Source organism: Bubalus kerabau, chromosome 16 (genome assembly GCF_029407905.1).
Source record: "Bubalus kerabau isolate K-KA32 ecotype Philippines breed swamp buffalo chromosome 16, PCC_UOA_SB_1v2, whole genome shotgun sequence".
NCBI lineage: Eukaryota > Metazoa > Chordata > Mammalia > Artiodactyla > Bovidae > Bubalus > Bubalus kerabau.
In genome coordinates this window covers 21,178,862-21,202,578 of record NC_073639.1, presented here as the reverse complement: position 1 = coordinate 21,202,578, position 23,717 = coordinate 21,178,862, and the positions used below count along the sequence as shown (strand labels likewise).

Genomic DNA, 23,717 nt, shown 5'->3' with positions numbered 1-23,717 from the left:
CCATCCATGGGATTCTCCAGGCAAGAATTCTGGAGTGGGTTACCATTTCCTCCTCCAGGAGTTCTTCCTGACCCAGGGATTGAATCTGCATCTCTGTGTCTCCTGCATTGGCGTGTGGGCTCTTTACCACTAGCTTTATGATTGTAGTCAAGCAGGATTTGAACCTGGAAATGGAGATGCTAAAGGATTTCCTCTTGGTTACGACTACAGGTGTCTTTATTAGTGGTTCCTTTGTTATACAAATGTTTAATTAACTCCTTTATCCTTTCTTGCTGACTTTTAAGTAAATCGTAGACCTCATCTTATTTCATGCCTATACACTTCAGCATTTGGCCCAATCCTCTCTCCCATGACACATCTGCTGGTTTCTCTGGCCAGAAGTCATGTTTTCTACCTCTACCCAGATAATTTATCTCTTCTTCTGTTAATAAAAAGCATTTTCATCCTGTATTTTAAATTATTTACATGGTTTTATCTTCCTCATTATGTTTCAGCTGTTTAAGGGAAAAAAGTCAGACACCTATTTATAGCTGAGTACAGTGGTTTGAAAATGGCATGAGCTTGTCTTTTGAATATCTGATGGTATTTTAAAATGTTTTTTGGCACACCATGAGGCTTATGGGTCTTAGTTCCCCTACCAGGGATTGAATCTGTGTCCTCTGCATAGGAAGCACAGAGTCTTAACCACTGGACTGTCTGGGAAGTCCCTCTGAGGGTTTTTTTTTTACTTTTTTTTTGGTTTTAGGGTATAGCCGATTAACAATGTTATGATAGTTTCAGGTGAACAGCAAAGGGACTCAACCATATATATACATGAATCCATTCTCCCCTAAACTTCCCTCCCACCCAGGCTGTCACAAAACATTGAGCAGAGTTCCATGTGCTATACAGTAGGTCCTTGTCGATAATCAATTTTAAATATAGCAGTGCGTACAAGACCATCCCAAACGCTCTAACTATCCCGCCCGCCTCCTGCCCCCGCCACCTCGGCAACCGTAAGTTCGTTTTCTCAGTCTGTGAGTCTCTTTCTGTTCTGTAAGTAAGTACATTTGTGTCGTTTCTTTTTAGAAATGACACATAAGGCATGTCTTATGATATTTCTCCTTCTCTGTCTGACTTTCTTCACTCAGGATGACAACCTCTAGGTCCATCCATGTTGCTGCAAATGGCATTATTTCATTCTTTTTAATGGCTGGGCAATATTCCATCGTATAAAGGTATTACATCTTCTTTACCCATCCCCATGTTGATGGACATTGAGGTGGCTTCCATGTCTTGGCTACTGTAAACAGTGCTGCAATTAACACTGGTGTGGTGCATATATCCTTATGGATGATGTTTTCCTCTGGATATATGCCCAGGAGTGGGACTGCAGGGTCGTATGGTAGTTCTATTTTTAATTTTTTTCAGGAACCTCCATACTGTTCTCCCTACTAGCTGTACCAATTTACATTATCGCCAACAGTGTAGGAGGGTTCCCTTTCCTCTGAGGGTATTTTTAATGATTGGGATGAGAATGCATGTACTCTCAAAATACCACAATATTTTGTGGTTCCCATTTTCTGAGGTGGTCATTTCCTCATAACAGAGCATACTTTAAATGCACAAAAGCATGGACAAAATACATTAAAACAGGTACTAAATAAGTGCTCCAAGTTACCATTATCTTTGAGGGATACTTATTCTACATTTATCTATGACTGAAAACAGAGCTTCAAGGTTTAAAAATGAATGAATTGTGCTGTTGAGCACTCACCTGATTCAATTTTGGTAAATCCTTTGCATTCTTTGCTTTGGATTTATTTTCTGGAGTCCAGAGTCTCAGATAATTACGATTTTCTTGAGAATTCGCCCTCTTCCCTAAAATCCAAATGCCAAGAAATTAGTGTTCAAAGGTCAAGAAGCAACTGTTGAACCGGCAGTAAGGGAAACACAGAGAGAGTCTGTACCTCTGTCCGGCTTTAGACTCACTGTAACAAAGCCATCATCTGCGCTGTGTTTGTTTCTGCTGTCCAATCCAACCACTGCCAGAAGAGTTAGAAAAAAAGGAGGAGGATGTTACATGATAAACCCACAGGTTTATTAGCACGTGTAAGAGAAAACAGAAACACCTCTAGGTGGGGTTGATTGCTAGCAATGTGAAGAATACAGTCGGATAAAGCACTATGCTGGAAGGCTTACTACATTATCTCACTAAATCCTTACTGTACCCAAGGTGACAGCTCTCATCTCCCATGTTCCCACAAGGACCCTGAAGCTCCCAGATACACGAAGCTACTAGACAAAGCTAGCATCCTGACCAGAGCTCCTGCCCGAAACACGTATGTCAATAAGAAGGCTGCGTCTGCTTCTCACTCCTCTCCACTCAATCACTTAGGTGCTCACCGTTCAAAAGCAGGTCTGAGCTGTGCTCACTTAGGGACTGTAAGATTTAAGAGGCAAAAGGACCCAGGAACAACTCACACTGATTGTCGAACAGGTGAAGTTAGGAAGCTGCCATAATGATGAAGTAAATAATGCATGGCAGCAGCCAAGTGGAAAGATGCTGCTGAGATTCACACATGGCAAAACAGAACAAGTTCACATATTAATCTGGAGGTATTCCCAGTGAGCCAGATCATGTCTGGGTCAACCTAACAACCACACAGAGCAGGGGTTGGCAAACTTTCTCTGTAAAGGGCCAGATGGCAAATATCTGAGGCAATTCTATCACTGCAGTGTGAGAACAGCCATAGGCAATATATAATTGAATGAGCTTGGCTGTGTTCCTGGCTGTGTTCCAATAAAACTTTATTTATAGGCAGTAACATTTACATTTTCTATTATTTTAATTTTTTAATATACATTTTAGATTATCACAGGCCATACAAAGAGGTGGTGGGCCAGATTTGGTCCAAAGTTTGCTGACATCTGTTACAGAGCAGCATATCTGACTACAGGTCATGCTTTTTCTTTTATTTGTTTGTTTGGCTGCAATTGGGTCTTAGTTACAGCATGAAGGATCTTTAGTTGTGGCATACAGGATCTAGTTCCCTGACCAGGGTTTGACCCCATACCCTCTTCTTGGGAGCACAAAGTCTTAGCCACTGGACCACAAAGGAAGTCCCGGTCATACATGGTCCTTTTGATGGGCTAAAGTACCCACTCTCCAGCAGCTGCATGCATGCTAAGTCACTTCAGTTGTATCTGACTCTTTGCAACACTATGGATTGTAGCCCACCAGTCTCGTCTGTCCATGGGGATTCTCCAGGCAAGAATACTGGAGTGGGCTACCATGCCCTTCTCCAGGGGATCTTCCTGACCCCAATAGTTACTCAAGTTCAAAAATCTGAAAAGAAAATAGCATATTAGGCAACTGTATTCATATACTTCCTTGGCTGCCTAGATTTAGGGGCAACTTGGTTTCCAACAACAGAGGGCTCTGTAGAACAAAAACAGAGTGGGCCTGATGAGAAAAAGTCACTTACCATGTGTGCATTCTGGGGTGATGTCTTCAAAGAAGTACTGAGTCGCTTCAAAAGCAGAATCCGGCTCGTCTTGATCAGAGGATGGCTCTGGAGAGAGAGGAGAGACACTTCTCATATTGGCAGGGCCATGACTCAGTGAAAGTGTGCTTAATTATTCAAGAAGCGACACAGGGGAGTCACAGCATTGAGGGGCCTGGAAAACCCGCAGCCTCAAAAACCTTACGGGGGAGGTGCTCCATCCATTTCTAACTCCATCTTCCTTTATAACAACCCCTAACCAAAGGGTCCCTTCACGTTTTCCTTTTTTGGAAACTTTCCTAAATCCTATGGAATGATGCTTTAAGGAACCGAATTTTAGATAATTCCCAAATCTATAGTTTTATCCTATCTCTATCCTTAGAGCTAATCCCCCTTCCTTCCTCCCTCCTCTCTCTACTTTGTCTCTCCCTCTCTTCCTCTTTCTTTCTGTGTCCCTCCCTCTCTTTCTTTCTTTTTTAGTATTTGCTAGATATTTCCAACTGGTGGCCAACCCGGTTTAAACCTGAACTCAAAAACCTCACCATCTTTCGCACTGTCTCTGTCAGAGGTAAGACTGCTCTCCCTAGACTCAGAATCCCAGGAGTTACCAAGTGCTATTTATTTGTTCTCTTGCAAAAGTCTGCTCTATTACTGCAGCTCACACTTTGGACAAATGAATGACCACTGAACCAAGCACCCGCTGATTCAGGAACTCCTGTGAATAATACTGTTCAGTTCGTTCTTAGTGATCAATAAGTGATTTTTGTATATCAAAGAAGAGGCAAACAGGTCACACCAAAAAAGACATCAAGCCAGGCCAGGGTCACAGGTACACATGCTACTCTGCGTGGCTCACTTACCAGGTAGGACGTGCATTTTGTACAGGAGTTTGAGCTTCTCTGTGAGGTCCCCGTGGCATGCGGCACCTAGAAGTCACAGAAGTACCAATATGAGATGTGCTGTGCTCCCAACAGCCCCACCCCATCCCGAGGCTTAGTGTCCCCTTGAAACATCAGCCTTTTACAAGCTGAAACCCAGATATTGTGTGGGATTGGTGTTAAAAGCTCTGGAATAAGGATGTCTGGTTTCAAAGTCTTTGTATGGATACTATGTGCCCTTGGGAGAGTGAACCTCTCTGGATCTCACTTTCCCCTCTAGGAGGCAGGATGACAAATTAGAAGATTCACCAGTGGTCTTGACATCAGGACCCACGAAAGGTGAGAATTAAAGGTTCTTAGATTAGCAGCTCGGGGAAGGCAATGGCACCCCACTCCAGTACTCCTGCCCGGAAAATCCCATGGATGGAGGAGCCTGGAAGGCTGCAGTCCCGTGGGGTCGCCGAGGGTCAGACACGACTGAGCGACTTCACTTTCACTTTTCACTTTCATGCATTGGAGAAGGAAATGGCAACCCACTCCAGTGTTCTTGCCTGGAGAATCCCAGGGACAGGGGAGCCTGGTGGGCTGCCATCTATGGGGTCACACAGAGTCGGACACGACTGAAGTGACTTAGCCGTAGCAGCAGGAGATTAGCAGCTGGCACAAATTAAATGAGTGTTACTGATACAAAGGGCTTCCCTTGTGGCTCAGACAGTAAAGAGTCTGCCTGCCAATGTACGAGATGTGGGTTTGATTCCTGGGTCAAGAAGATCCCCTGGAGAAGGGAATAGCAACCCACTCCGGTATTCTTGCCTGGAAAATTCCATGGACAGAGGAGCTGGGGGGCTACGATGCATGGGGTTGCAGAGTCAGACATGACTGAGTGACTAACACTACTGATAAGAAAAGTCCGGTGACTAGGCCTCAATATCATAATTGCTAAAGTTCAGAAATAATCTTGATACATGTTTTTAAAGCCTATTTTTTAAAAAAATTTAATTTTATTTGGTGCCAGACCTTGCAGCATGTGGGGTCTTAGTTCCCCGACCAGCGATTGAACCCATGCCCTCTACATTTAGAGCATGGAGTCTTAACCACTGGACCAATACATGTTTGAGAGTGCTTCAAATTATTCATTTTAGAAATCCTTTTTAGTTGCTTCTGGTCTGTTAAATATTTCTTCAGTTCAATTTAGCCTAACCCAGCTGCCATTAAGGGCTTCCCCGGTGGCTCAGCAGTAAAGAATCAGCCTGCAATGCAGGAACCACAGGAGACGTAGATTCAGTCCCTGGGTTGGGAAAAATCTCCTGGAGGAGGGCATGGCAACCCACTCCAGTATTCTTGCCTGGAGAATCCCATGGACAGAGAAGCCTGATGGGCTACAGTCCATAGGGTCACAAAGAGTTGGACATGACTGAGTAACTTAGCATGCACACAGCTGCCATTATATCACCACTGTTTCAATCCAAAGAGAATCTTGTTACTTCCTCCCTTAAAGTCAATAGGTATTTCAGGAATCAGAAAACACTTTGTAAATACATATTCTCAGAGCGCAGAGCTCAAGATGAATCAGATTTGGGGAAAGAGGAATCACAGGATCTGGATTGGTTGACAGGGACAGCAGGGATTATCTCATCCACATAGGAGAGGATCCAGCACCTGCTTGAACATCCTCAGAGTCAGAGATGGGGAGCTCATCCCAGCCAGAGGCATCTCATCCCACCAGGGCATTCCAGAAACACTGAAAGTGCTCCTGTCATTTTTACTTCAGTCAGGACCCTTAACCTGCAGACCCAGGTTCATCAAGTTCATGAACTGCATACAACATAAAATGTGTTCACATGCCAATGTCATTTTGGGGGAAGAAAATTTCCACAGTCCTTATCAGATCTCAGAGATTATGACTCAACAAAAGATGTAGGACTATTCCTCTTCCTGACTCTTCAGTAGAATAGGTCTACTGCATCTTCATTGCAACAATCCCTCAGATTTTAAGGACAGCTGTCCTGTTTCCCACCAGCTTATCTTTTCAAGGCAAATTTATATTCCCCAGGCTACACCTCCCTAAGTCTTTTTCAACTTTCTCATATGACATGGTTTGTATACTCTTTTTTATTTTTATTCACATCTACCTTATGTGTTAATGCGTCCATCAGTCTGCCTCTGGACAGAGAGTTCCAGATGGCTTTTGTCCACTGTGGAAAAGAGTGGAACTGTTCCTGACTCTTCCCCTAATACAGCCTAAGTCTGCATTCAGCTGTTTATCCTCCTCAGTCTGGAGTTGGACTACACAGTCAACTAAACCTCAAGACGTCTGCACACTGACTCATACTAATCATGAAAATAATGACAGACATTCGTGAACCATTCGCTTTGTGAAGGACAGGAAAGCCTGACGTGCTGCAGGCACTGAGCAACTGAACAACAAACCCTCTGTTCACTTCTTTCCATGTGCATTTCACTTTCCTCTCCCAAGAATTCTATGAGATGGGCACCGTTATTATCCCAACTTTACAGATGAAAAAGGCCGGGCTTGCTCAAGAAATGTGTTCAAGGCCATAAGCTATTAACAGCAAGTGGCAGGCCCAGGATTTGAACTCAGATTTGTCTGACTTTAGAAAGCATAGCTGCAACCACTATATGCATGTATATGCAGATATACAGTCCTTTTACAATCATTTCTTAAAATTTAAGACTTTTGGAGATTTTCCTGGTGGTCCACTGGTTAAGCATCCGCTTGCCAATGCAAGGGAAAGGGGTTTGATCCCTGGTCAGGGAAGATTCCACATGCCTCTGGGCAACTAAGTCCCTGAGCCACAACTACTGAGCCCACAGGCCCTAGAGCCCACGCTCTGAAACAAGAGCGTAGCCCCTGCTTATCCCAACTACGGAAGGCCCCTGTGCAGCAAAAGACCCAGCACAGCCAAAAATGAGCAAATAAATTAACAATTTTGAAAAATGTTAGACTTCTGATTTATCCCTATCAATTTATTATTACCAATCATTCCCTCCTCTAATATTATTTTTTTCCATCTTGTTTTTGTCCTCCAACATGCTGACCGTCTCTTCCAGCTTTGTGTAACTGACACATTTAGTGTGCCTTCTCTACCCTGATAGTATAAATGCTGCCTGAGTCAGGTACAGGGGGTTCCTAGTCATTGTAGAGACAACGATAACTAACACTTCCTGAGCCAGGCACCACTGTAGGAACTTAACTTGAATTATTTCTTTCAGTCCTGACAATCATTACTTTGTAAATGAGGAGACCACCACAGAGGTCAAACGTCAAGCCCAGTGTACAGAGAACTCTCTGTTCGCTGTCATGCTTTGGGTGCAGGGTTCAGTCAGTCATGGAATCAGCAGCTTCCTTTTCCCTCCAACTCTCCAACGTCCAATGACCAGCTGCTTTGTGACATATGTGGCTTGTTTAGAAAAGCTGCCTTCCAGCAATACCACTGAAAAAGGAGATCCAGCTACTTTGCGCCTTCAGATAGTAATCTCTTATCTCTAACTCCATAGAGACTCATCTGGTCACTCATTTCAGGGGGGATCTTTCTGGGGATGGACACTGAAATTACTGACCCATCTTTTCCAGAATTCTTTCTTTAGTTTCTAAAAACTTGAACAGAATTTCTCTTTCCTAGTTGACTTGTCCATCTCCATAGCTGTAATCGACCTGCATGACTGACTACAGCTCTGAGCCTCCTCCCAGCAATCTAGGTGGAGTTTATTTTGCTCAAATAACTCAACTGCATTTTAAGAAGCCTAAGTACTCTTCTCCAGTATTTTCACTATCATGGACTGCAAGCCTCTCTTTCCTTTTCCCAAGATTTTGAAGAGTATTTGCCTTGTTGGGGTTTGCCTAAGCTTAAATAAATTATATATTTATACTGATTCCTGTCACTTTCTACACATTGGTATTTTCATCCTGAACATGTTTGCCAGAAGCAGATTTACCCCACAACGAATTGACCATAAGGTCATTTTGCCATAAAAGACAAAAATAATTACTGGTTGATAGTTACATTACACTGGAAAACCAGATATCAATTTTTGCAAATCCTTCAGCAAGCTAACCTAAGCCAGACTGTGTTTTCACCATTTTCAAGAAACTTATATACCCATCAGGGATCACATAACCATTTCCTTTTCAGGGGGCAAAAGGAGCTTGATTCTCCTTTTGCCATCAATGTCTAATACTGCATGATAAATTTGGTAAAGACAGCCTGAGAGGAGAAGCTGTTGTACCCAAATTAGCTAAAAAATCAATTATTAGCACTCTTGAAGGTCACTGTGAATTAGCAGACACTTCTTTTATATCTGCCACAGCTTGGTAAACTTCTAGTTTTGACGAGTGAAAAGGATGACTATGCTCATCAAGTTCAGTTCAGTTCAGTCGCTCAGTCACATCTGACTCTTTGTGACCCCAGGGACTGCAGCACGCCAGGCTTCCCTGTCCATCACCAACTCCCGAAGCTTGCTCAAACTCATGTCCATCAAGTCAGTGATACCATCCAACCATCTCATCCTCTGTCATCCCCTTCTCCTCCTGCCTTCAATCTTTCCCAGCATCAGGGTCTTTTCCATTGAGTCAGTTCTTCGCATCAGGTGGCCAAAGTATTGGAGCTTCAGCTTCAGCATCAGTCCTTCCAATGAATATTCAGAGTTGACTTCCTTTAGGATTGATTGGTTGGATCTCCCTGCAGTCCAAGGGACTTTCAAGAGTCTTCTCCAACACGACAGTTCAAAAGCATCAATTTTTCAGCACTCAGCTTTCTTTATGGTCCAACTTTTACATCCATACATGACCACTGGAAAAACCATAGCCTTGACTAGATAGATCTTTGTTGGCAAAGTAATGTCTCTGCTTTTTAATATGCTGTCTAGGTTGATCATAGCTTTTTTCCCCAAGGAGCAAGCGTTTTTTAATTTCATGACTGCAGTCACCATCTGCAGTGATTTTGGAGCCCAAGAAAATAAAGCCTGTCACTGTTTCCACTGTTTCCCGATCTATTTGCCATGAAGTGATGGGACCAGATGCCATGCTCATCAAAGGATTTACAAACACTGACTTGTTATCCTTTTCTAGTGTCGTGACTGTCAACTAAGTATTTTTATCTCTCATGTTAAAACGGCCTTATGACCAATTAGTTGTACAGCGAAATTGGCTGCAGCAAAGATGTTTACAGCAAAAATTCCTTGACCCCTTTCTACATGTAGAATCTTTTTTTTTTTCTTCTCCTTATTTTGTCCAAAGGTCATTAAAAAAAAAAAATCTCCCTTTTGATAGATACCAATGATACTAAGTAGTTACTTTGGAACAGAAAAGATTAGGAGAGGGTCAAAATGTCTCTAGTCTTGTCTGGATTGTTTCACTTTTTTATTTTATTTGGCTCACTTTTAAAAAATTTTATCCATGGCAGATTCATGTTGATGTATGGCAAAACTAATACAATATTGTAAAGTAATTAGTCTCCGATTAAAATAAATAAATTTATATTAAAAAACAAAAAAATAAAAATAAAAAATTTTATTGCTTTTATATATTTATTTTTTGGCCATGTTGCATGGCATATGGGCTCTTAGTTTCCTGCCCAGGGATTGAACCTGCACCCCCTGCAATGGAGGCTTGGAGTCTCAACCACTGGACCACCATGAAAGTTTCTTTGTTCACTTTTTTTAAAAAGCAGAATGTATTTATGTATTATTTGTGTAATTAAAAATCAAAACCTCCTTCTTCCCTAAAAAAAAAAAAAAATCTGTTTGCTGTCCTTAAGCACAGAATAATGAAAAAGGATGTGCTTCTGAGACAAACTACCTGAATCCTGGGCCCAGCATGGATAAACTGCCTCTCAGTTCAATAACAGATATATTTTGACTTGCTAAAAATGAATATTCCAGCATGTTGCTTAACTTTTCTGAGCCACCATCTCTTTAACTGAAAATGAGGGTATTAATAGTAAGCACACAGATAATAAAGCATCATAGTAACTTCGCACTCTTGCTTCCAGGGTGCTTGAGTTCAAACACCAACTTTGCAGCTGTGTGCCTTAGGTAAATTAAATGCACAAAGTCTGAGAGTAAAGCCTGGCTGAGTAGTGCTGTATAAATGTTAGTTATCAACACTATTGTGTGCTTCTGTGCTCCTGCTCAGTCGTGTCTGACTCTTTGTAACCCCATGGACTGTAACCCGCCAGGCTTCTCTGTCCATGGAATTCTCCAGGCAAGAACACTGGAGTAGGTTGCCATGCCCTCCTCCAGGGGATCTTCCTGACCCAGGGATCAAACCCATGTCTCCTGTGTCCCCTGCATTCGCAGGCAGATTCTTTACCACTGAGCCACCAGGGAAGTACAGATCAATATTATTATTATCTCAAAGGTCTGTTTGGATTAAGTGATAATGTACAAGTTCTAAAGCATCACAATGGTGCCTATGCTTAATAAAGGCTAGTTTCCTCCATGTAGCCCTTTTGAATGATGTATCTGAGTGCTTTCTACAAATAGTTTTTACTTATCTAAGGCCGCCTCACCTACTCCCCTTTGTTTTTTTAACAACCATCAGTTTCCTCTGGCCTTTAAGCCTTCCAAGTCATTATTCTTTATGATTTAGGGTGCTTTCTGGAATCATTGTTGGCTCAATACCTGATGCCTTCATCTTCCCTTGGGCATATGTCACTTTCAAGTGCATGGACCAGGCCACAGAGTGTAGCACAGTTAGAATTAAAAATTTTTTTCCTATTTAATTCTGGCAGCCCGACATAATGCCTGCTACATCCACAACCTCATGTCAGGTGAAGCTCGACCACCACATAGCTTTTCTGCTCAAATATTAATGCAACAAGCCCAGTGGAATATAGGACAGTAAACAGGTCAGACAGCGAGGTTGACAGGCAGAAACCCGTGATGCTTGTCGGGTGTGGGTGTGCATTCTCAGGAATGGACACATTTCCTCCCCACAAAATGGTGAGAAAAGACTTCTACTAGACTGCAGAGCTGTTCATTTTTTTTAGTCTTTTATTAAATTATGAAATGTTTCATAAAATTTTATGAAATATATCATATGTAGTATAAATATATGTTGGGACAAGTAAAAGCTATCCACATCCAAACATTTCTTCTTCCCTCATAAAGTTATTGTGGTCTGTGAATTTAGGGTTTAAGGTGGTATTCTTGCAAATTCCATGATAAAGTATATTAACTAGTGCTAAAGACTATCTGTGGGCTGGTGGCTCAGATGGTAAAGAATTCACCAGCAAGGTGGGAGACCCAGGTTTGATCCCTGGATTGGGAAGATCCCCTGAAGAAGGGCATGACAACCCGCTCCAGTATTCTTGCCTGGGAAATGCTTTGGACAGAGGAACCCGCAGGCTACAGTCCATGGGGTAACAAAGAGCTGGACACGACTGAGAGACACTAATGTAGAAGGTAATGATTTAATCATATGATATATCCATTAACTAAAAACAAATTTACAATCAGCTTGCAGACCTTAAAACGTGCTCCTCTGTCCTGTAAGCCCTGTGTTCCGAGGAAAGCAGGGCTACGGTCCTGAGGGCAGCAAGGAGGATTATGGCGCTCACCCATCTCCCCCGATTTCCCCACCCCGACCCCCGAACTCATGCAATCATGTCCTTACTCAGCCCCGAGACAAACTCTCGGAAGTTGATCAGAGAGTCTCCATTCTCATCTAATAGCTGGAATAAGCGGGAGGCCAGCACGTCAGAGTGAGTTCCGCAGGCCCAGGGAAAGAGCAGAGCAAACATGCCCTTAAACTGCTCCAAGTCGATGCGATACTGCTCGAGGTAAGGCAGGCTGGGGTCATGCCGGTCCAGCGCGTTGCTGCTCCCGCCCCAGTAGCAGCTGGTTAGATGTTCCGCCTGCAGAATTGAAGGACAGAATGATATGGCAGGCTGCATCTCACAGCAAATACAGGCAAGAAAGGCCTTCCTCAAATCTGGGAAAAGGCTTTAGGTCACCTGTCTGCATCTCCTGGGGCAGTGGTCTGGACCAGGGCACCCTCGGCTTCTCTTTACATTTATCTCCACCTGACCACCTCCCACCAATTCCATGGCAACCATCTCTGTGTTTATATCTGGCATGAAAAACCCGTTTCAATTACTGGAGTAGGTGAAGAAAGAAAGAACTTCCTCTTCACCATTTTCTCCCCCCGCGACTCCCACACTCACAGGCATTTTAAGGAGTAACTCCCATAAAGACAAACAAATATTCTGTTTTAAAAGATATACCATAAAGACAAATACTCTGTTTTAAAAGAAATACATAGAGTGTTAACCTGAAGAGGATCTGTAATTCAGGCAGTCTGATCACCTCCTGTCCCCTGTGAGGATGGCAGAGCCCAGAGGGTAAGTGGCTTCCACCAGTCAGCTAACCAGAATCATAGTCAAAGCAGAATCATAATGTGATTCTGGGTTTCCAAACTTCTAGTTTAGTGTTCTGTAAACCCCTGCCTCCTGGTCACCAAGATCACATAAATCTTACCCTGCATATGTGCTAAGTCGCTTCAGTCATGTCAGACTCTTTGCAACCTATGGACCATAGCCCGCCGGGCTCCTCTGTGCATGGAATCCTCCAGGCAAGAATACTGCAGTGGGTTGCCATGCCCTCCTCCAGGGAATCTTCCCAATACAGGGATCGAACCCATGTCTCTTTCATCTGCTGCACTAGCAAGCTGGTTCTTTACCATTAGCACTACCTGGGAAGCCCTAAGATTATCCTAGTCATCCAGTACTGAGGCTACAAGTATGCAGTCCCTCCTGTTTTGTGCATCTGAAAATAGCGCCAGGAAAATTATGAGCAGGAACCACTAGGGTGGAGGAGGACAGAGATCCAGCTAAAGGCTTCCTGTTTCTGTCCTTGGAAACAAGGCAGCCTCTTTATTCAGGAGGTCATATTGATTCTGGCAGAAACACATGCCCATTCTAGGAAGACCGCAAAGATGAAGCATCTAACAGAAAGGCCAGTAAGAAGCCTCCGGTCCCCCTAGGTAGAGGTTTACAGTTAGCGATGAATGGCAGGCTGGGGAGACAGAGGGGCATCCAAAGGGAGACTTTATTTTCACTTTATTTCCTGCTGTACTATTTCATTATAATCATGTATAAACATTGCAATACCAAAAAGCACTCTCACGCCAGATCATTCCCTCTTGCCTAGGGGTTCTGAGAAGGAGTCAGTGGTGAGAGTGCTGTACTTCAGTGTTGTTCTTACTTAGAAAAGAGCAAAGAAGACCAGTGTCTTTGTCCTGTTTACTGGGAATTGTAGCTAATAATCCAGAAGAGAGAGGAGTGGGATCAGGCAAGAGAGGAGGGAGAGGTTTCTCAGCGCAGCTTTGGGAGAATAAAGGCAGTGTGTCAGGCCCACTAGGGTTGGGGGCTGCATTCACGAGTGCTGCTGGATGGTGGGGGGCTGGTGGGGCGGAGTGGAGGAGCATGGTGATGGCGGTGGGGTCGGGGGAGGGAGGCAGAGGCTGAGGTTCGAGGGGTGCCCCGGGTGGAGCTGTACGCCGACGTGACGCCCAGCAGACCCGTGGGTGGGAACGAGTTAGTGATATGGCCCCACAGGAAGGGTCCCCTTTTACCGGAGCTCCATCAGTGGATAAAAGTTATCCAAAGCACTGCCTCTTAACTAAAGCACCCATGTTCCTCTGGAACCGGCCCCGGGTGTGGAGCAGGCACATTCATGGCGCTCACAGCCATCAGGAAACAAGTCAAAGAGACTGTGTCCCTCTCCTTTGATGAGACCCCCTACTCCATCACCTGGGCACTATGGACCCAAGACTGAAAAAGGACTAATTTAGAAAGAGTTCAAATAAGGCCCAGGGGCCGTGAATCACATTTTCTCCCAAATCTGCCTCAGGGTGGCAGTCTTTCACCTTTTTCTATCAAGTTTAGCCCAAAGCCCAAGGAGAAAACTGTGGGAAACAAATGTCGCTTTCCTTTGTATCTGAAGGAAATCCCCCAGAAATTGACTTTATAAAAGACTGAAGAGTCTGGCAGTGTGTCTGACAAGGCAATTCCTCAATAAATGTTTGTTCAGATGAACTGAAGCCAATGAAAAGTCTTCAAAAAACTCAAGAAAGAGTCCTTATCTGAAGTCTTTGTCTTGGGTTGGCACCACAAACTCAATGGACATGAGTTTGAGCAAACTTTGGGAGATAGTGAAGGACAGGGAAGCCTGGCATCCCGCAGTCCACGGGATTGCAAAGAGTTGGACACAACTGAGTAGCTGAACCGAACTGAGTACCCGAGAATCCTTCCCATCCCTGACACCAACCGAGGACATCAGGTTCTCTCTTGGGGTGCTCAGAAGACTTGGGGAACTCCTGTTTGTCAACACACCTGAGGGCAGGGTTTTGGAATGTAAGGAGAGCTTTCTTCAGGCAATATCCTTGGTGTACAAACGACACACCTGGAACCTGGAGGTGCTCAGACCGCAGAGGGCAGGGGCATTGAAGAAGATACACCTTCAGTGATCTCAGGATCTTGGGCTTCTGCACAGCCAGCCCTGGTCTTGCTCTTCTGGTGTGCCCCACGTCAGCCTTCTCCTTTGAATGTTATAGCCCTCCCCATTGCCTCCAGCTGCCACTCCCCACTTCTGCGTAGTTGCCCTAAATCCTGGCCCTGCCTGTCCCCAACCCCTACTCTGTGAAGCAGATTTCTCCCAGTCCTCAGTATCCTTTTAAAATCTGATCTCAGTTGGATCATTGTATTTTTTCTTTCAATCCAAGTTGGATCATTGTATTTTTCCCTCTATGAAATGAAGAGGGACTCTTCTCTCCTTCTGGAAAACCATAACATGGAGCAATTAGGCACAGTGCTTTATATATCTGAATAAAGAATGAATGAGACGGCACACGCTTAAGGCTGCATCGTTAAGTGCTGAACGCAGCCTGCTGGGGGTGCTGTTGCCCACGCTGCTGGACTGCACAAAGCCATCAACCTCTCTGTGCCTGCCTCGGAAGCAGGCAAAATTCAACTAGACTGAAAACGGATCACTGAATCACCTATGTATTCAACACACATGTTTGGAACACCTATTGGGCAGGGACACGAAACTAGATACTAGAGAAACAGAAATAAATAAAACGGTGGTGCCTTCAGTAGCTAACAAGTTAAGTAGGAATATTAGCAAAACTATTCCCAGCTCTCACATTCTCTGTTTGATCCTAAGATCTACTAGTGTCCAACTCAGATCTTTATGTCTGCCCCCTTCTGTTCCTTTGTATACTATCTTTGCCATCCTCAATTATCTTTAGTTCTGGAAATAAAAGGCTCTATAACAAACAAAAAACTAGCCAATTAGAGATTGTGATAAAATTGGTACCTGCATAAAAGGCATCCTTTAAAAATTTTTCCTGGCAATTATCACATTTTTATCTATGATATTGGTAATGATAGTTAAAACAAAAGTGCTTTTTTTTCCCTAGAAGAAGAACAATTCTACATTGTTTCATTTAATGATACTATTTCCTTATTGATGATCAAGATTGGTGTGGGCTGACTTAGAAATGCAAAATCACAGAAATGTAAACAACTAGGCTTTCCCTTAGACATTCAAGCAGCTTTATTCTTATTCCAGCTACGTATCTCCTTTTAAGGGTGCTTGAATATAGATTAATAGAGGAAATTAAAATTTACAGTAGTTTCAGAGAGAATTTAAACTTGATTGCCATCATTTCAATGAGTATTATAAAGTAACACCCTATTTGCTTAAGTCCAAGGAAACAGTGAAAATACTACATGGAGTGGAAGAAGCCTAAAACATCAACTTAAATGAATTATATCTTTATTTTCCATACTAAGTACTCTATTTTTATACTCTTTACTCCATCTTCCTATGTATGCCTGTTGACACTCATGCTATCCCTTCACAATTTAACAGAAAAATCTAGGAACTAGCTGAATTATTTAAGTGAACTCCTGGGCTTCCCTGGTGGCTCAGTGGTAACGAATTCACCTGCTGATGCAGGAGACATGGGTTCAGTCCCTGGTCCGGGAAGATCCCACGTCTTGGAGAAGCTAAGCCTGTGGACCACAACTATTGGGCCTGTGCTCTAAAGCCTGGTCGCCGCACATACTGAAGTCCAAGTGCCCTAGAGCTTTTGCTTCATGAGAGAGGCCAACGCAAAGAAAGCCCATACACCCCAACTAGAGAGTGGCCCCACCCCCCACAACTAAAGCAAAGCCCACAAAGCGATGAAGACCCAGCGCAGCCAAAAATTACAAAAAAAAAAAAGTGAACTCTTTCACTCCTCTGAATGTACATGAATTTTCTTTGAAACTCACCTTGAAAAGAGCATAAAGTTCTTCTAGTTCATCAATGGTAAAGGAAGTTTCGGTCACAATGGTTCGTACCTTATATAAAAAGAATAACACAATGACTTTCACAAACTCAAAAATATCATAATGGGAAACTTCCTGATTGTTTTCTTTTCAATCTGCTTAGTCTGTCAAGCAGGAACTGGAGTCAGTGGGAATACAAGGAAGAATGGGAACAGAAGGCCACATGCCATTTCTCAAAAGACTCACCACATTCCGTTTTGTAGTATCTTCCAGCGTCTGGATCACCTTTAGTCTCTGTTTAAATCTCATCTGCTCAATCAAATCCGCCCGGATAGTTCCAAATTTCTGGAAAAAAACAATACTGGTATTTCTGAGAAATCTGCTGAAGTCCTTGGTGTCATGTCTGCAGGACCGATGGAGACAAATCCTGACACCATGAGAAATTTCTTGCCAAATAACAGGGTTCTTAGACTATACCATCATTTATGGTACCTCCTTTGTTTATTTTGAAGCCATTTAAGAATCTTAAATAAATAACAGAAAATTCTCACGCTTCTTAACATTGAAGTAAATCTCAAAGCCAAATCAGTCTTTCTCAAATCAAAAGTTCATATGGAAAAAAAAAAGTGAAAGTGTTGCTCAGTGCGTTTGACTCTTTGTGACCCCATGGACTGTAGCCCGCCAGCTCCTCTGTCCATGGAATTCTCCACGCAAGAATACTGGAGTGGGTAGCCATTTCCTTCTCCAGGGAATCTTCCTGACCCACAGATTGAACCTGGGTCTCCTGCATTGCAGGCAGATTCTTTACCATCTGAATCACCAGGGACGCCCAGTTCATAAGAAAGGAGAGGGTTAAGTAAGGCTATAGGACCCTTTGTGGATGAAATAATGCATTCAAGGAAGAACTTTCTTGATGGGAAGAAAGGAAGTGTATGAGGCTAACTACTCAACAGGGAGGTTGTAGGAAATGTTGGAGTGTGGCTTCCTGTTCTGATCTCTAGTTCAATAGCATTTGTCTCTCGATGGCAGACACTCAGTACTAGCCAAGTACTTTCCCAACCCAAGAAGCCTAACATTGCCTGAATGTTTGGGGTGTTAGCATTGGGGATAAGTCTTGGAGAGGAAATGCATATGACTTTCCTCTACATTCCTTTGCTACCTCTTATAAATCTACAATGATTTCAAAATAAAAGTGGTTTTGGGGGATTTGTTTTGTTTCTGGAAGTTATGGTGTAACATTTTACAACAGAAAAAGATGAAGCAATCTGAAAAGTAAGTGACAATCAGGGACCTGAGAAATTCCTTTTGAGTTTAAGAATACTATTGGCATATACAGAGAGCAATGACTTTTGAAATCATGCTTGTCACACAGACTGGAAGTTGGCTCATCAATACCCATATGTCTGTTCTCCCTGCATGTAGAGATTTCAAAATTTCAGCCGAGCACCCAGATGCTCAACAAAAGAATACATTTCCCAGCGTCCCCTGCAGCTTGTTGTGCTGGGTGACTAGATTCTGGCCAATAGGATGTGAGTAGAAGTGATGTTGTTCAGTTACTCGTTAGTGTCCGACTCTTTGTGACCCCAAGGACTGCAGCACTCCAGGTTTCCTTGTTCTTCACTATCGCCTGGAGTTTGCTCAAACTCATGTCTATTGAGTCGATGATGCCATCCAACCACCTCATCCTCTGTCCCCTGGCTTCTCCTTCTGCCCTCAATCTTTCCCAGCATCAGGGTCTTTTCCACTGAATAAGCTCTTGAGTGCCAATTGAAGGAAAGAGGCATCCTATCTCCGTCCTGTGTGGGTAAGACTTTCCTCCAGTGGATTAGATGGGGAGGGAGGTGGGAAGGAGGTTCAAGAGGGAGGGTACATATGTATACCTAAGGCTGATATTTGGCATAAACCAATACAATTCTGTAAAGTGATTATCCTTCAATTAAAAAATAAATAAAGAGTGGATTAGAAAGAGCCTGGGCCCCTGATGCCACTGAGCTCCACACCAGTCCTGAACTCCATAAGCAAACTCAAAGCAAGAGAAAACTGAATTTCTGTCTTAACTCTATTTTGGGGTCTATGGTTACAACAGCCTAACCTGTGTTCCAACAAACACAAGAGCTAAAACTTACAAACTGATTAAGTGCTCGGCATAAATTGCGTGTTTTGTTTAAATTCCACTTAATCCCTTTCTCCTGGTTCTATTTATGCCTTACCGGCTACTCCTTTTCTGTCTCCTGGGCATATCCTCTCTGTCTTGAATCCCTGGGCAGCTCCAGGGCTCAGTCTTTAGACCTCTACACACCCACATCCTAGGGACTCCCCTCACTGTTTACCACCTCTATTGTTCACACCCTGGTCCAAACCACTATTGTCTCTCTCAGAGGCTTAAAAAAAAACACAATGTGACCGTTGAGAGTTAAGTTTAACTGGGTACAAAATGAGGGCTATAGCCTGGGAGACAACATTTCAGATAGCACTGAGAAACTGCTCCTAAGAGGTAGGGGGAAGGTCAGTATATTTCATTTCAGTGAAGGGGGAGTACATGCAATCAAGCATATATTTTTTTGCAGAAAGTTTCTGCTAGTCTCATAAAGGTGATAAAGTCATGTGGAGTAGACATCACCGTGATGGAATTTAGTGCTTTTCTAGATATGAGATGCATGAATTGGGCTCCTAAAATCAGCTCCTGAAAATATCTGACCTGTTTTGCCAGTTTCCCAGAGCACAGAGTGCCTCATTTCTGCTCTCCACCCTGAACTCCTTTCAAGTGTTGAAGGTCAGCAGGTGCAGCAGCTCACAACTTAATCCTTGCAGAAGCGGATGGCAAGTGTGTGTGTGTGTGTGTGTCCAACTCCTGTGGCCCCATAGACGGTAGCCCACCAGGCTCCTCTGTCCGTGGGATTCTCCAGGCAAGAATACTGGAGTGGGTTGCCATTTCCTCCACCAGGGATCTTCCTAACCCAGGGTTGAATGCACATCAGCTGCATTGGCAGGGAGATTTTTTTTTTTTTTTTTTAACCACTAAGCCACCTGGGAAGTGGTTTTAGAAATGGTCCTTCTAAAACCTGAGCCTTGACACTACTCCCTTGCTCACAACTCCAGAGTTCTCACAGCTCACTCGGAGTCAAATTCCAAGTCTCACCAATGATTCCAAGCCCTATGCCCCTCCCCCTCCCTCAGCTACCTCTCTGGTCAGCTGCCAACACCCTTTTCTCACCGCCGCAGACACAGTGGCCTCTTGCTCCTCTTTATGAGGAGCAGTAATTATGCCGGCTCCACTGCCAGCCAGGGCCTGTGCAGCAGCCCCTTCTCTGCCTGGAAATCGTTTCCTTCGGACACAACTTGCTGGCTTCCCCAGGTCATTTGTGTCTCTGTTAGATGTCACTTCACAGACACACAAACCCAAGAGAAACAGCACGTGCCCACCCTTTTAACCTGCGTTCTTTCTTACTTGAATCTGCCATGGCCTGCCTCTCACCCGTCACTATGAGGGCACAGACTGTGTCCTCCAGAGTGGAGGGCAGATACTGATTCTCAGCAAGTGCTCAACAGGTATTTACTGGACACACTGAATCCTGGGGATAATTTCAGGAAATAAGTGCTCTTCCTAGCTCAATTTCAGAGACGAGGGAATAGAAGCTTAACAAAAATCATCAACTTGCCCAAGTTCATGGAGCTGTGGTGGTAAAGCCCAGTTTGAACACAGGCTATCTGATTCTAGAATCTGTACCCTTGGAAGAATCCCCAGGGGTTCATCTCCCTGACTTGCTGCAGAGAACAGTCAGCGTTCAATAAGGTCTTGAGTTGCCAGATTCAGTGAATAAAATATAGGAAATACAGGATGTCCAGTTAAACGTTTAACTCAGATAAACAAGAGTGATCATCATTTCAGTATGTCCCACAAAATGTCAATCTTTTCTGTATCTTATCTGACAACACCAGAAATGGCATCTCTCTACAGGCTGTTCCACATGGTGGACTCTGAACCATGTAATTTATAATTTCCCCAAATTGGAGTCAACAGTGAAAAACCCTACCCTTCTAATGCTTTCTATTTCTATCTATTCAATATGTTTTTCCTGTTTTGAATGAGAATTGTGTTTTGACTCAGGTGTTTCTTCCCGATAGTTAAGAGTATACTGACATCTTAGAACTTAGACCAGTTTCTTAGAACTTTCATCGCTTAATATGATTGGAGGGTCTTGATGTACAAATGCAGGGTTTATGGATGAATTTTCCCATCTCCAGAGAAGTGTCTTCTCCAGACCAAGTCAGAATCCTCTCCACTCTAAAGAAAGATATGGCAGTGACCGCCACTGAGAAGTCAGAATTCACAAGTTGTTAGTAGGAGCTGCCACTGGTGATGAAAAATGTCATACTTAATTCACTCTGGGTTAAATCCTCAGGTGGGATTAAAACTCCCAAGAAAGGTAACTGTTTTGATCCTCACAGAAGAATGGAAAGCATCCTATACAGAGCTCATGCTGAGGATGGAGGGGTGGGTTTACCTCAAACCAGGTCACAGTCTGCCTTTGATCAACCAAGAGACATTACCTATGAGACAGAAGGAAACTATTCTTGCACTGCAACCGGCAGGGACATTAACGATGACATGTCATTGGTCATCTTTACAACAACCTTGTGAGTTAGTACTGTTACTTCCATTTCTCAGATGAGAAAACTGAGGTTCAGAGAGGTTCTATGAGCTACCCAGAGTCCCACAGGGGCTGCACTGCAATTTAAGGTTCAGTCATTGGTTTTATAACTCCACCACCTACTTTTCCAGGATTCTAGAAAAGGGTTCCAGATAGGTTCCTCTTTGTCTTTGGGTAGAAGAGAACGTAAATTTTGGAGCTAGACAAAATTTGATTCAAATTCATTTTCTTTGACTAATTATCTGTGTGACTTTGGGCAATTCAGTCAAGCCTTCTGAATCATAGTTTCTTCCTCTGTACAAGGAGACTCCAAAATTGTCCTTGTAGATTGCCCTTAGAGATAAAGATACATTAATATAAAGTATGGTAACAGTAACTCACAGTAAACATTGGCTTGGTGATCTCTACAGATTGCTAAAAAACAAGTTGGGTTTCTCAGGTGGCTTAGTGGTAAAAAATCCACCTGCCGGTGCAGGAGGCACAGGTTCTATCCTTGCGTGAGGAAGATCCCTCCTGGAGAAGGAAAGGGCAACCCACTCCAGTATCCTTGCTTGGAAAATCCCATGGACAGAGGGGCCTGGTGGGCTACAGTCTACGGAATCAGACATGCTTTAGTGACTAAACAACAAAAAGAGTTACTTCCCCCAAGCCTGATCTTCAAAGAGCCCTCTATATTTTATATTTAATTAATATCTGTTCCTTAACTAGAAATGGACCTTGCAGTTTGCCAGGCAGGTCAAGGGACTGGCCATAATCAGACACAATGGAATACATATAATGGCCCTTCCATCGGGAGCAAACAGTCCCAACCTAAAAGGAAACCATAAACTCCCAAGTTCCTGCCTAGCTATTTCTGGAAGATTTCTAAAGGAAAATGGGTTATGAGGAGGACTGGGCCGTGATCTCCTCTCCCCTGCCCCTTCGCCTTTTTGGAGGGGCTCTGACAGAATGGAATTCTGAAAAGAGCAAACAATGGCTGAGTAGATCCTCTCTCTTTCCAGTGGCTGTTGGGTGCCTTGCAAATCAATTAGTGGTTTCAAGACTTCCCACTAACCAGCCTCTACTGGCCCCACTGACCTCATGTCCATAGGTACATCTACAAGTCCATCCACATTCTATCCAGACACACCCCTTGGCTCTGGCTTTAATGCTGGGGAGCTCGTGTTTGCCTCCTGACTCTGCCACTTTCTGTGTGCCTTGGGAGAACTGACTCAATCTCTCTCAACTTACATTTTAACCTTAAAATGTGTGAATATGGACCTAGTGGGGCTATCGATGAAGCATCAGGCACCTGTCCCACACGGGGTGGGTTCTCCATGAGTGACAGCTGTTATCACCAAAATTAATAAGCCCAACACATTAATCTGACCTTTCAAACTGTCTGTCCTTCTGCACAAACTCCTCCTCGTGTTTGATCAGCTACCTCCTTTTCCCCACTACAGCTCAGTTCAGTCCCTCAGTCATGTCCGACTCTTGGCAACCCCATGGACTGCAGCACGCCAGTCCTCCCTGTCCATCACCAACTCCTGGAGCTTGCCCAAACTCATGTTCATTGAGTCGGTGATGCCATCCAACCACCTCATCCTCTGTTATCCCCTTGCTTGCTGCTGCTGCTAAGTCACTTCAGTCATGTCCGACTCTGTGTGACCCCATAGATGGCAGCCCACCAGGCTCCACCATCCCTGGGATTCTCCAGGCAAGAACACTGGAGTGGGTTGCCATTTCCTTCTCCAATGCATGAAAGTGAAACGTGAAAGGGAAGTTGCTCAGTCGTGTCCGACTCTTCGTGACCTCATGGACTGCAGCCTACCAGACTCCTCCATCCATGGGATTTTCCAGGCAATCCCCTTGCTTAACATTTCTCAAATGCTCCGGGTGGGCTATCTTGAACATGAAGAAACTCTGAGGTGCTCCCATGCCTGCCATAAGTCTGCTATTAATGCGCTCTGTCTTCCAGGAGGCTCATCACGGTCTACGGATTAAACCTGAAGGCTGGGGCTTTATCTACCATGTCTGTGTGTCTAACAAAATGGCACACAGGGCCCAAACAGAAGAAAATTGTCTCTCAAACTACCCCTCCTTCCAGGAGGGGCTTGGGAGAACTTCACGATGCGTGAGATTTCTGCTATGAGGCATTTATGAAGACAGTTATCACATCTACTCATCAGGAGAAAGGTGATCGACCTGCAGCATCCTGGGATCTCAAGGCTGAACGTGCTTTTGGTATTCTTCCTACTTATCTATTTTCCTGGCTAACTATCCTGAAGCACGGAAAGCAAGGAGTCACCTGCTTCGGAACACTGGTGTCTGTCGTATAACTGGGTTAAAATCCACCTGGGCGTCTAGTGGCCCCATTCTGCATCTAGGGCAGTGACTCTCAGCCCCCACCGGGCTCCAGAATCA

At 43.9% G+C, this 23,717-nt stretch overlaps 1 protein-coding gene across 2 annotated transcripts in view; it reads right to left on the bottom strand.

Moving 5' to 3' along the window:
* Window positions 1-23,717, bottom strand: part of TBC1D9 (TBC1 domain family member 9) — a 132,072-nt gene that overhangs the window by 2,370 nt on the left and 105,985 nt on the right. For both annotated transcript variants that reach the window (XM_055550730.1, XM_055550731.1), the window contains exons 14-20: window positions 16,909-17,007; window positions 16,666-16,734; window positions 12,000-12,240; window positions 4,346-4,411; window positions 3,468-3,554; window positions 1,950-2,024; window positions 1,757-1,860 (exon numbers count right to left, since the gene is read on the bottom strand). In XM_055550730.1, the coding sequence (XP_055406705.1) occupies window positions 1,757-1,860; window positions 1,950-2,024; window positions 3,468-3,554; window positions 4,346-4,411; window positions 12,000-12,240; window positions 16,666-16,734; window positions 16,909-17,007 (741 nt within the window). The remainder of the gene's footprint in view (window positions 1-1,756; window positions 1,861-1,949; window positions 2,025-3,467; window positions 3,555-4,345; window positions 4,412-11,999; window positions 12,241-16,665; window positions 16,735-16,908; window positions 17,008-23,717) is intronic.